Below are 12,863 nucleotides of genomic sequence, written 5' to 3'. Positions count from 1 at the left end.
CTTACTCATTTTCGGAGGTAGAAATCACAAGCGGCGCAAGCCTCTTCACGCTACATCGCTCGTAGTATATCTGGACAATATTTTGTGCTCCATCCGCTAGAGATCGCTCACTCGCTCGCTGTATGTTAGGAAGAGATGTAACAGAGGTTTAAAAGTTCTCTGCAGAGATGGGAGAACCTGCTGGAAAGACGATCAGCACTTCATTAATCAGTATGTATTACAGTATATATTTTCATATAACATATTTATGTGGGAAACTTCTAATAAATTGTACACCAAATAGCAGAGGACAGAAAAGAAACATTATAAGCCCAAAGTTTATCCTGTACAGGGATTTTTTTCTCATCCCCCAGGCTCTCTCAAACTAATTATATATGTTTATATATATATATATACATATATATATTATCTCTCGAATGGCTAAATCAGCCACATCGCAATGTACTGTATAAGTAATTACCAGTAATTCAATTCAGAAATTATTTGCAGAAACACAATGTATTCCCATTAAGTTATTTATGACTGTGTATTATGTTATCGGTGTGTTATTTATTTACAAAACACTAACACTAACTTTTAAACCCAAGCTTTTATTAATGCATGTTCACAATATATAGTTAAAATTCCAGCGACATGCATCTATTTATGAAGGGGGCCAAGAAAATGAAACTGTCAGCTACCTTAGGTTTCTGTGAAGAAAAAACTCTGATGAGGTTGGTGATCAATAACTATGACTCAGCTTCTGCTTTTCAAGGTGCAGTAACATCTGGGTTGCGGAACTCACACAGTCTAAAACAAAAAATGGATTTTCAAGACACTGACTGATGTGTGGGAATCAAGGTTTTCAACAAGCTGCCACTCGCTGCAAATTAAAGCTGTCGACCTTTATTGCAGCTTTAAGAATGGGGGGCTGTGGGTTATATTTGCAGCGTGGACTTCACATGAAAAAATAAGGGCAAAAGAAGAGGAATTAGAATTTCCTAGTTGAGCAGGGAGAAGCAGACCTGTTGCCACCACCATAGCCTGGAGGCCTAACATAATGACTGAAGATGTATGCACCAGATAGGGAAGTGGTTGTCGCCCTGTTATCGAGGTTGATCCATGTCTTTGTGGGAGGAAGGAGACGCAGACATTAGCGAAGCATAGGCTGCGATGAACCCAGCTGGCTGAGCCGCTGACTGACAAGCCCGTCCAGTTCTGACAAGCAAGCCCAGAGGATTGCCTTAATGATGGTCTGAGTGCAGCACGGAGGATGGCTGAGGTCAGAGGCCACACCATGACAAGGCAGAGAGCCACTTACCAAGAAATGGCAAAGAGAGAAGAAAATATTCATAGAAGTGAAACTCATGTTATAGAGATTGAAGTGCTGGGAGAGAGCAGGTGGTTAAAACTAAACTAACAAAGACTGTTCTGTATGGTAAAGTCCCACTGGATATTTTTTTATCAGTTAAGTGATCTCAGTCTGCCTAATGTATCAGCTACCATCATCTCTTGTAGTTATATTAAAAGAAATATGAAGAGGATTTTGGGAGAGTACAATTTAATTTGAAATGTGAATTTCTACCATTTACAGCAAAACTACGTAATTTTGGAAAAAAAAAAACATTCAGTCTGCTGACTTTATGACTCTTCTACTCTTGTGCTACTGTTACACCACATTTTAGCATGTCACAGATAAACAACTGCTAGAGGTAAACACACCATACATCACGAGGAAACATGTTTGTTGTTTCCTGCTTGTGGTCCCATTCCACTCGTTTTCACTCGGGCCACCAAACAATGATGTCAGTTACTAAATTACTTAGCCTTATTAAATCTGAAATAAGGCATTTGAACCTCTTTCTAATTATATGTCTTTTTTGGTCTTTTCATGTGACAACAAAAATATAGAATAGCACCAGTGCAACAGTAGTACAACGGCAATGCAACTTTTGCAGATAGGTGAAGAATTTATACAAGATGACTTCGAGATATGGCATCTTGACAAACTTTCACAGGTATAGATCCAGTTAAAGAGCAGTGAAGTCTTTAATTTTCCTGACTCAGTTTGGTTCTTTACATCTTAAAGATCATGGTGCTTCAGCTAAAAGAGACAAAACAGTCAATGAGATTTCTTTAGTGAGCTCCGCAGACAGATTTGTCTCGTGATGAGATCAGTAGGACCAGGCTGCCACTGCAGAGGTTTGAGGCCAAGATATATTTACTAACAGGTAGCCTACAATCATTTAATCTTGCAGCTACATTAACAATCTTTTTGGAAATGTTGCATATATAAATGTTCATTGGGTTTCTATCTATTGCTATTTTAGGTTAAACCTATAGTTTATTCTAATTTCATTCAGGTTAAAAAATCCTCAAGTGTGTTTGGAAGAAAAATGGATGAACTGAGAAAGAGAAAGGCACAAAAATCATAATGTCTGATTATCTGCCAAAGTGTCACCAAAACAAATTAATGAGGATCTGGTGACCGGCCAGTTTAAGGAAGCAGACATGAAGAATTCAGTGATCAGCAAAAAAATGAAGCTTGGATTGTGAGAAGTATCCAAAGGGTATTGAAAGCGATGCAGAGTTTTGCAATCGTTACAGTTTGTCAGACTTTATCTATTGTGTTCTAGTAAGTAGATGAGCTCATTCAACAGAATCAGAGAAACACGTCATAGGGGAAACAATATGCATACACTCACCAGCGACTGCGGTCAAACTCAGAAGCACTCAGCATTCTCTGTGCAACATAAACACATCATTTGCATTACAAGTAGCTGAGAAGAAACCACAAACAAATGAGGAGTGTAGGTAGGGCCCATGGAAGATCGCAAAGGAAAATTACCTTCTCCACCACCCACAGGAATGTATTATGGGCATCGTAACTGCTGCCAAAAAAATCTTCTGGCACCATATGGTCTCCCAATATTTGTTAAGCTAAGCATGATGAGTTCTTACTTGTTCAGATGACAGAGCATGGTGGAAGAATCCCAGCTATTAGCATGCACCAAGCTGTCTTGGTTTCATAGCCTTGCATCAAATCCCATTATATAAACAGGCCTGGGGGTTAATGGGGAGAAAATGTCTTCCAAGCTGTACCAGCACATCACCCTGTGTATCGCGTGTCATACTGAATATGTGTATGTGCCCACTGAGGAAATATGTAAACGCTGAATGGGTGCAAATATAGCACCAAACTGAAAGTTGAGACAGTGTCTGCAGTCATGTAATGGTTATTACTACCCGATTTCTGTTTCAAATTTGGACATAAATATCTTCACTTTGCAGAAAAAGTTCAACACTTCGGGAAACATGCTTTTGTGGTTTCTTTCCATGTGTTTAAGCTAGCTTTTCTTAAAGGCCAGAGTCATCGGGAAACAGCTAGCCTGGCTGTGGACAAAGTTAAAAGATTTGGCCACCAACAACTCCACAGTTTACTAATGAACATGTCATATCTCGTTTTTTTTTTAACCTATATAGAAAGAGAAACGTAAAAATAGGAATTGCGGGGAATTTAATCTGTTACCTGTTTCCCCCTGCCTCCAGTCTTAGCCTGCTAAGCTAGGCAAATCACGTCCAGAATCCAGCTTTGTTCGTAAAATATGGACATGAGGATGACTTACGTTTTTTCCAAAAAACAAGAAAAATAAATCAACAAATAGCATATACATATCTTAAAATGTTGAGCTCTCTTATGATGTCTAATATGAACGTTAATCAAGCTCTGAAGTAACCCCTATGTTTCTCAGACCTTTGAACTGGGCTATACACATGCAGTATATCTGGTGATCTCTCTGTCCACACGTGTGTGTATATCCTGAGTCGCAGTTGACGGAGGATGGGACGAGTGGAGCGAATGGACCTTATGCAGCAGCCAGTGCGAGAGGCAGCGGAGTCGGGAATGCAACTCCCCAGCACCCAGACACCGAGGCAGGATGTGCGAAGGGAACAGCGAAGCCACTGAGAACTGCACAGATGGACTGTGTACCCAGAGTAAGGCCGTTCTCCCTTCTGGGCATCATCATCATCATCATCATTCTCATCATTTTCCAATCATTCTCATCATCAGTTATACACTCACGGTAACATGGCAAATTATCGCAAGTATGTTTGAACAGGAGGTGTGTGTTGGAAAGAAATCACGCTGTGGATTGACACAGATGCCCAGTGCATGATAATGTCAGCACTCTTTCTCCTGTCTGCTGCTCACTTGACATATTGTCTGTCATAGTGAATCTTTCACAGAGTAAGAAGTGCAGACATTAACTCTTGAATGATGCTTGATGTTTGGAATTAAATGTCATTGCACTGTTTGAGTCTTGCACATGCAATGACTTAAAAATCTGAACGTATTACTCACTGGTGTGAGCACTAGTAGGAATAATTACTACAGTATAGGCCTGAACAATGATGTTTTATACCAAAATTGTGATTTGAGGAGCTACGATTTTCAAATTGCATGCTGGTGTCTGGTATTGTAAGGTGGGAACGCTTGATTTACGAAAAGTTTGTCATTGTAACCACAAGTTAAGCGGCTGTTTGCAATACATGCAACACCACCTTCAAATTTAATTATTATTTTTTTCAAATTACTGAGAAATGTCACGTTAGCTAAATTGACCTTTTTTTTATTATAAAAGTAACCTAGTTTGTAACCATTGTTTACTCTCCCAAATTACTTGGCTTGAAATGGGAGGACTTTAACAACGCAGCTGCACAAAACGCAACTGCATCTTTTCATCTTTTTTTGTTATTTAGCATATATCTATTATTTATTATTGTTTCATAAGTGCATTTTATACCAATACAAGACTGGAGATTAATTTATAGAAAATAATCTCCAAATAATAACCATTTAAATCACAGTCCCAATAATATTTAGAAAAAAAATCTAATTTTTTTTCTTCAAGTTGTTCACATCTAGTAGAAGGTGCCTGTGATTATAATGTTCATTTTGGTCTTCATGATATACATTTGGAGACGGTCTAAATGTCGGGAAAAAAAATAGGTGTGACTTCATATCTCTGGACATGTGCTAGGAGGTGATTAGGCCATTCAGGCATTTCCAAGACTTTGAGTAGTTTGCACCACACCACCTTTATCTATGGTGCTATGAGGACAGTAATGATCGCTGCCTGGCAATTATCGGATACTGTATTCCGTTTATGAGCACAGTCAGCAGAAGAGCTTCTCTCTACGCCGGATTTTGAGTCTGAGACCACACTTGTTAGTCACTTCACATAGGCTCGGACTTTAATCACCACTTTCTCTCCTCTATGTCTCATTCTATCTCTCTGTCTTTACAGATCAAAAGCTGCTAGATGACGTTAAACCTCAAAGTGAGTCTTCCTCTGTGGATTTCTTTCATCTTTAACTCCCAGTCCCCACCTGCCAATAATATGTAATGCACTGAATTCTGTGGGCAAGGGATGATATATTATAAGTTTAAAGGTAGCAGAAAAAGGAGTGAGAGTCATCTGCATTCTCTCAGTACATATTCTGGAAACAAAAACATCATGAATTACCAACAAATACCTCACCTTGATCTGATCCACTCCTGTTTTAACCCAGCAAGTGCTAATTTGCATTCATGTCATTATTCAGTGCCCGACTTTTATGACAGCTGTGACATCACAGCTGTGTTTCTGCTATAAGCCAGGAGATATATTGGTTGTGACAAGTGACATGTGCTATGTTGTGGAGGATTAATGGGTTGTAATCATTGCAAATGAGCTAATTTGACCAATTTACGGTGCTGTCCTCCCATTCCTGTGGCGGCTTTCAATCACTCCACAAAGTTAGCTTGGCTAATTGATTGTCAGGTGCTACCTTTACTGCTTTCATTAGCCTGCCACATTACTGTAAGAGTCGTGCCTACTGCGTTCTTTGCAGGCTTCAAGGAAAGCTTGAATGATTGAGCATGGAGTGCATAAAATTGATATCTGTCGTGCAATCACCCTGGTAAGAAAACTATAAATTAATTTTCCTCTGACTGGTCCTCTTGACAACTGGTGACCACTGGCTACACCACATGGGCTCTAATTGCATTCGCTGTGAGATATCCATCATAGCTATTGGATATAGACTGGTGGGTCTAAAGGCAGTTAGGCTAATAACCCCCCAGCTTAGCAGCTTGAGTGTGATATGTTACAGTTTATAGTAATCGCTGGACATGTTCATTTATTCCTATCTGTGGTGCATAATGTAGCATAGAGAGATAAGACAGATGGTCTGCTCCATCTTACCACTTTCCATCCTTTTCATTTCATTTTCCATGCTGGACCCAGTGTAACACATTGTAAGTCTTGCATGGGTTTGCCCTGGAATGTCTGCATAATAACAATAATATCTTCACTTCTTTTTATCTCATCTCCTCCTCACTGTCTGGGTCTTTATTAATACAAGAAACACAAGGCTGTTTTATGTGCAACACTTAAAAAAGTCTTTTTACTTTTTTGGCAAACTGCCCTCATCACAGTAAAAAAGAACTGCCCCAGTTGCTAAAGAAATCTGAGAAGAACATGCCTTATTTACATACTGTCACACTGTCACATACATACACACTCTAAAATAGTTACTAATAGGCCTTTACTTACCTCAGTGGCAGATAGAACCAGGCTCCTATTAGAGACATGCCTTTATTTCTAATTTCTAGTTACTACACACTTAACTTCCTCCATCTTTACATGTTGTCTTGATGAACTCAGTAAAAACTGTACATTTCCGCAGCACTAGCTCCATCAGTACAGCAAGAGTCATGTCAGGCGTTCCACTGTCACTTTTTTCACCGAACGATGTTGACCTCAACCCAATGAATGAAGCTTAACACTTCCTCCAGAATTTTTGCCATTAAGTCTTTAAGCTGTCCCTGTATAGGTAAGCTTTAATGTGAAAAAAATATCAGGAAGTATTGAGTTTTCATCTAGCATTGCACTCCTATAACATTGTTGGACAGCGGACAGGTTAAAAAAAACTATCAAAAAGGATGCAGCAGAACCAGATATAATCTTTTTTATACCTGTAGTCTTCAACCCGAACCAACAGTGACTCAAGTTACATATCTTGAGGCAGTTCATCAAATTTTGTGCAGCTCCCTCTGGAGCCAAACAACATTATATCACAACTTATCATATGCAGTAGTACTCCCCAACACCTGTAAACACACTTTGATGTGTATGTTTAAAATCAATGTGGAGTACGACAACGAAGAAACAACTAGAATTTATAAGAGTATGAATTGTTTTCAGTTGTTGTGGACATTATCCTAAACTTTACCATGTGACCTGTTAATAGGCTACAGGTAATTCCACTCCCCTTCAACGTTTTTTTTTTACCAAGCCTTTATTAGCGACTGGCCTTTATTGGTTCGCGCTGACCCCAGGTATTATTTGAGACCTGGGGCATTATTTGAATACCGGCTTTAATATGAGATTTTAAAATAGCTCTCCTTTTCCACGTGTCTTGTTTGTCCCAGGTATGGACAGCACCAACGACATAGCTCTGTACTCGGGTCTGGGGGCCGGCATAATCGCTGTGGCAATCCTCGTAGTGGCCGTCATGCTGTACAGGAAGAACCACAGCGAGTACGGAGTGGATGTCATCGACTCCTCTGCGCTCACAGGGGGTTTCCAGTCTTTCAACTTCAAGACCACCAGACAAGGTAAGAAAGAGTGGCATCAAGTCCGCGCTGACGCATGCTGACATCCACAAGGCCAAACACCAGTGCCATCAAAGACCTCTGCAACAGGGCCACCCCAGTGATTGATGGCATTTGTTTACATCGAGCAGCATGGCGTGCAGCCTCCCTATTTGCCTAGGATTTATACCTCCATAATCAGTGAAAGGATCTGTCCTTCTATTTTGACAGACCTGCTATGCTGTTATTGTGAAGAAGGAGATAATCAATCTCTGATAGACACCGGCACGGCACTATCCTCTCTCCGCCGACCACACATTTGACTGTCAGGCAAACAATCTCTTCCATCAGATTACAGTGGCCTAAGTCACTGATGGATAAATGTGAGGGCTATGGAACAGTGAACATCAATTCCATTTTTGTTGTGCAAAGCAATAACTTCTGTTGGTTATGTGACTATGACTGTCCTGGCCAACCTCGCTACAGGCATTCATATTACTGTCACTGACACTTCTGGGTTAGCACAAGTCATAGCCATCGTAGCGATGGGTGATCCATCCTCAACGCCGTGGTGACAACGCTGTGAGAAGCCCTTTTAGAGACCACACTGTGCCCATGGCTCCCCCAAGGCCTGTGGAGTCGCTCATGCCCCACCCCTTGTCACGCCATTGGAAGGATGTGAGGAAAATAGGGGGCTGGGAGGTGGTATGAGCAGGGTCTACATTCAGCAGGTCATCAATCCAATTTAAATAGGCCACGTCTGCCTGCAGCCTGCCTGCTGTGCCCTCCACTGGCCACAATCACTCCTTTTCATTTTCCTCTCTATCCAACCGGCCCAGGCTCCGGAGGAATGAGGAACACTTCGTCCTCTCTCTTCTTATGGCAGCCCCAGTATGTTTTGGAGGAAGTTTTATATCAGCCTACCTCAGTTGTGACTGCATTGTTAACATTTTACTGTCCTTTTCATAAACATAGCAGGAAATTATACACTTCCTTGAGGGGGGGAACACCTCTAAAAGTATGTGTTGAGTTGCAAATCAGTGACTTTCTCATGCCTAATAATCACCAGAAAGAAAAAAAACTTAAAGAAGTTTTTAAATGCTTTCGGATGGCTCTCTGCTGCCGGAGCGGCTGTAAGGCAGAGTGCTGAATGACTCTTTGGACCTGACCCTGTCTCTCTGCATTACTTATCCTTCTGAGTGATTTTTAATCAGAGGCCCAATTCCAAACCTATCCCTCAAGGTATTCAACCTGAGGTATATTTCATTAACTTCTCTCGTCTCACCACTGCCATTCCATTTTCGCTGCGCCATTCTTAAAGATGCACGCTCAAGCGATAATCAGATCATTCTCCACTCGACCGGAGAGGAGAAAATTTTGCAGTGATCGAATGTCTGCTGCAGAGGGGTAGCGTCCACTGGGCTGCAGCCTTGACTAAGAACTGGAATATCCGCGGAGTCGCCTGTAGGTCGCTGTCACTATTAGACTGTTAAGAAATGAAAAATGCATCTTTTCATTTCTTATGGAGCATGTATTTTTTATGGAACATTATCTTAGTAGCAATTACCTGAAAATCTTATTCTGTATCACATCTGCTCATGCTTTGTATCATATTTAATGCAGGTGTAATCATGGAGCACGGTGACCTAGAGTGCATGTGCAAGATCCCAAAAGTCACAGGTCCAGTCCCTGCAAATATATTAGTACTGACTATTGAAATGAAACCCACCATACTCACTGTTAGGGTAGAATTAATAGGTTGAATAATGGGTTTGCTTAATAGATAAAATGAATCCCCAATTATTTTGATTATTGATTAGTCATTGAGGTCATTTATCAAACAAAAAAGGCCAAACTAATGTCTGGAACCAGCTTTTCAAAGGGGAGAATTTTCTTCTCCCTTTCATATACCTGTAAACTGAATATCTTTGGTTTGGTCAGACAAAATAAGACATTTGAAGATGTCACCTTCAACTCTGGAAAACTGTGACAGACAATATTTTACAATTCCAAGTGCTAAGTGCAAGTTCATCAAACCAGAGTCTGCAGTGGTCATTTCCTCAGGATAATACAAATATCAACTAACACAAAATGTGCAATTTCTTGAGAAATGTCATCCTATTTATTGAATATGCTGTATTATGGTAAGTATAGATAATGACTCCTATAATCTGACTTGCATAACAGTATATCCTACATTCATACCCATTTATAACAATGATTATGACTAAACGTCACTGAATCAGATTACTTTTTCTGTTGTGTGACAAAGTTTGATTTTATTTTAAATAAATTCTTATATATTAACTCATTTGTAAGACTTATCATATAAACACATTAAGCTACAGTAAGTAACTAAGAAGATTTTAAATGCCTAAATGAAAAAAATTAAACATGGACATAAAGTGAAATAAAAATATAGTTATTTGTGTTGCTTTTTATTTATGTATTTACTGTGTCATAATTAAATGCAAAAACTGGCATTACATGAAAGTTATTCAGCTTTTTGTCTTTAAGAACTGAATGGGTGGTTTTTCATTATTTTCCATCTCACATTAAAATCAAATCCAACCACAGAAAACAAAGTGAAGAGGTGTATTTGCATTTCAGTGTTGTTCAGCAGACAGAAACATAGACCTGCCAATACTTAATTCAAAGCACTGTCATTAGTTTTCATGAGGAGGTGCAAAGGAGCTATTTCTTTTTTCGAGGAAGACGCATAATCAGTGCCAAAATGAAAAACAGTCAGCTACATCAGCCACACAGTGGGTGACCTGAGCTGGTGGCAGCCATGACAGACAGCCTTTCACATTCCTGTGGGCTAGCCTATTAACTGTAGATTTGAGGGATGGGTTGTGCTGCAGGAGGCTGTACAGACACTTACAGGTATCTTCTTGGCTGAATTCTCAAGTATTGACACCTAAAGTGATGAATGTTAGCTTGTTAGCAGTTAACTGAGCTTACAGTAAACAGCTGGTTTAGAGGTATAACATGTAAATTAGTAATAAGCAACTAATGTTGTATATTTTGTTGAGTTGTGTGCTTAAATTATCCCAGATTTTTCATGCAATTTTAAAACCCAGAGAAATCTGTAATTTTAATCAAGGTAATGGTCCCTTTCATTTGGTCGCCTGTCAACGGCCTCATATCCCCTTTGCGCATGCATCAGCGTTGTGGTTGCCTGCCAGAAGCAGTCAAAATTGACTTTTTATCCAGGTTTAAACCACATTTTTATAATTCTTTTCAGATCTTGGTGAACGTGAAACTGCTTTGTTCAGTGTTTGACCAGATTTTATAATGGGGTCTGTTTGTTTTGTTGAGGAGGAGACCTCTGTGGACAGTTCCGCTGCCGGTAAAACCCTCCTGAACAATTAACACTGAAGGAATCCTAACCAGAAGAAGCTGACTCCAATGACGTCAATAGTGGTGAACACAACAACTCCATGACATCACCTAACGCCATCCTTATTATTGTTTTGATTGAGAGCCCCCTAGTGGCAGAAAATTACATATTATGCGGTTCAGAAGGAGGATTAGCTAATACTAAAAGATGTCCACAAGCTAGATGGCTAGAATATCCTGAAGTGCTGAACGTGAAATATTCCGATAGTGACTTGTTTTTGACAGAAAAACAAGGAACAAAATGTCCACATAAACTTCTCAAGCAAGCTGTGTATTTAGTGATAATCTGGTAAACAGATGGACTGTGTGTAAGTCTGTCGATACAGTGTGTACTCACTAAGCAGCTTTACTGAAACAGACAAATCATGATATCTCATAGCTCATATATAATTAGCCCAGTCCCATCTACATAAAAGATGTAAGTTGATCTAAAAATATAATTTTAAAAATAATTTTGAATGAGATTTCATAAAACACATTCTTTCACTCAACAGGATCCACCTTTTCTTATAAGCATATAATTTCAAATGAACTTATATTAGCCTTTAAAGGCAAATATAACAAAAAGAGCGCATTGGCTTCGATGAGAAACTAATTTCTAAGTGTAGTATACACTTACCTTGGAATAATATTTGAGTTTCATTTTTCTCATGGTTTGGATTCTGACTTTGAACTAGGTGAATATTCACGTTGCAGAAATTTCTGCGTGTTTGCACTGATGACATCCCTAACTGAAGCGTGCTATCGGATAATGTATGACCACTTTGTGAAGAAACAAAACACAAACTTTGGACAGCCGCCTATAAGTCTACAGAGGGAGACACCCCCAGGAAACAGGTTTAATGTGAAAGGGTGGCTGTCATGGCTGCTATGAGCTCCTGTCACCTATGGATGTATTAAAAGAACTGCATATCCGGCTCAAAGATGACATCCAGTCACTTGAATGAAAATTGCTCACATGGTGCTCAAATGGTGCATTTGTACATTCGTTTTTTTTTCGCCCATTCGCCCTGCCTGTGCATTCTCTGTGACATTGAATGTGGTATGGAAAATTCATGTTACAATGAAAAACCATTCATTCAGTTATTAAAGACAAAAGGCTAAATAACTGTCATGTAACAACTGTTTTTCATTAAATTATGACACAGTAAATGCATACATAAAAAACAAATACAAATAACTATCTGTATTGTATTTCACTTTATGTCCATGTTTGATTTGCTTTCATTTAGGCATTTAAAATCTTCCTTACTCACCAGGGTAATGTTAGAGATGTTAGAGAACTGAACATGGGATTTAGTGCAGTGCACCTTGTATGCAAGGAAGCTTTTGCTGTTAATTGATTAATCAAAAAAATACTGAACAGATTAACCAATATTAAAAAATAATGATTAGTTGCAGCTCCAGTCACTGTGATTCACTCTGTATTGAAGCTGCAATTGTTACTGGAATGTGAAAAATGGCTGGTTATGTTCCATATTTTAATATGACAAAAAATCTGATGGGAAAACAAAAACACTAGGAAAAGTTGAGTTTCTGAAGAACAACTCAGAACCAACACACCGCAAAACGCTTATCACAAATCACGCCCCCAGTAACTAACGATTTCCCTAAAAATAAAACAACATTAGCCACCCGCCTTGCACCCCTCGGCAGGCAACAGCTGGGCAGCAAGGACTCGGTGACTTCGCCGTTATCTTGGCATGGCTTTCCAGGGGCAGCGCACGTCTGAGTCTGCCAGATCGATGCAGCGCAGTCCTTGCTCCGTTTGGCAGCGTCGTCACTTTTAATGACCACAGATGAAGACCCCCGCCACAGGATGTTCGGTCCACACTGGGAGCTG

The 12,863-nt window shown here is 39.7% G+C and overlaps 1 protein-coding gene across 1 annotated transcript in view; it reads left to right on the top strand.

The window, feature by feature from the left end:
• The window catches only part of unc5db (unc-5 netrin receptor Db), a 107,107-nt gene that overhangs the window by 50,338 nt on the left and 43,906 nt on the right, over positions 1 to 12,863 (top strand). The window contains exons 7-9 of the mRNA XM_040154839.1: positions 3,811 to 3,975; positions 5,289 to 5,321; positions 7,457 to 7,642. Coding sequence (XP_040010773.1) covers positions 3,811 to 3,975; positions 5,289 to 5,321; positions 7,457 to 7,642 — 384 coding nt within the window. The remainder of the gene's footprint in view (positions 1 to 3,810; positions 3,976 to 5,288; positions 5,322 to 7,456; positions 7,643 to 12,863) is intronic.

This window comes from Xiphias gladius, chromosome 19 (assembly GCF_016859285.1).
Source record: "Xiphias gladius isolate SHS-SW01 ecotype Sanya breed wild chromosome 19, ASM1685928v1, whole genome shotgun sequence".
NCBI lineage: Eukaryota > Metazoa > Chordata > Actinopteri > Istiophoriformes > Xiphiidae > Xiphias > Xiphias gladius.
Note: the sequence above shows the minus strand (reverse complement) of the source record. Positions and strands in the feature narration are given on the sequence as shown.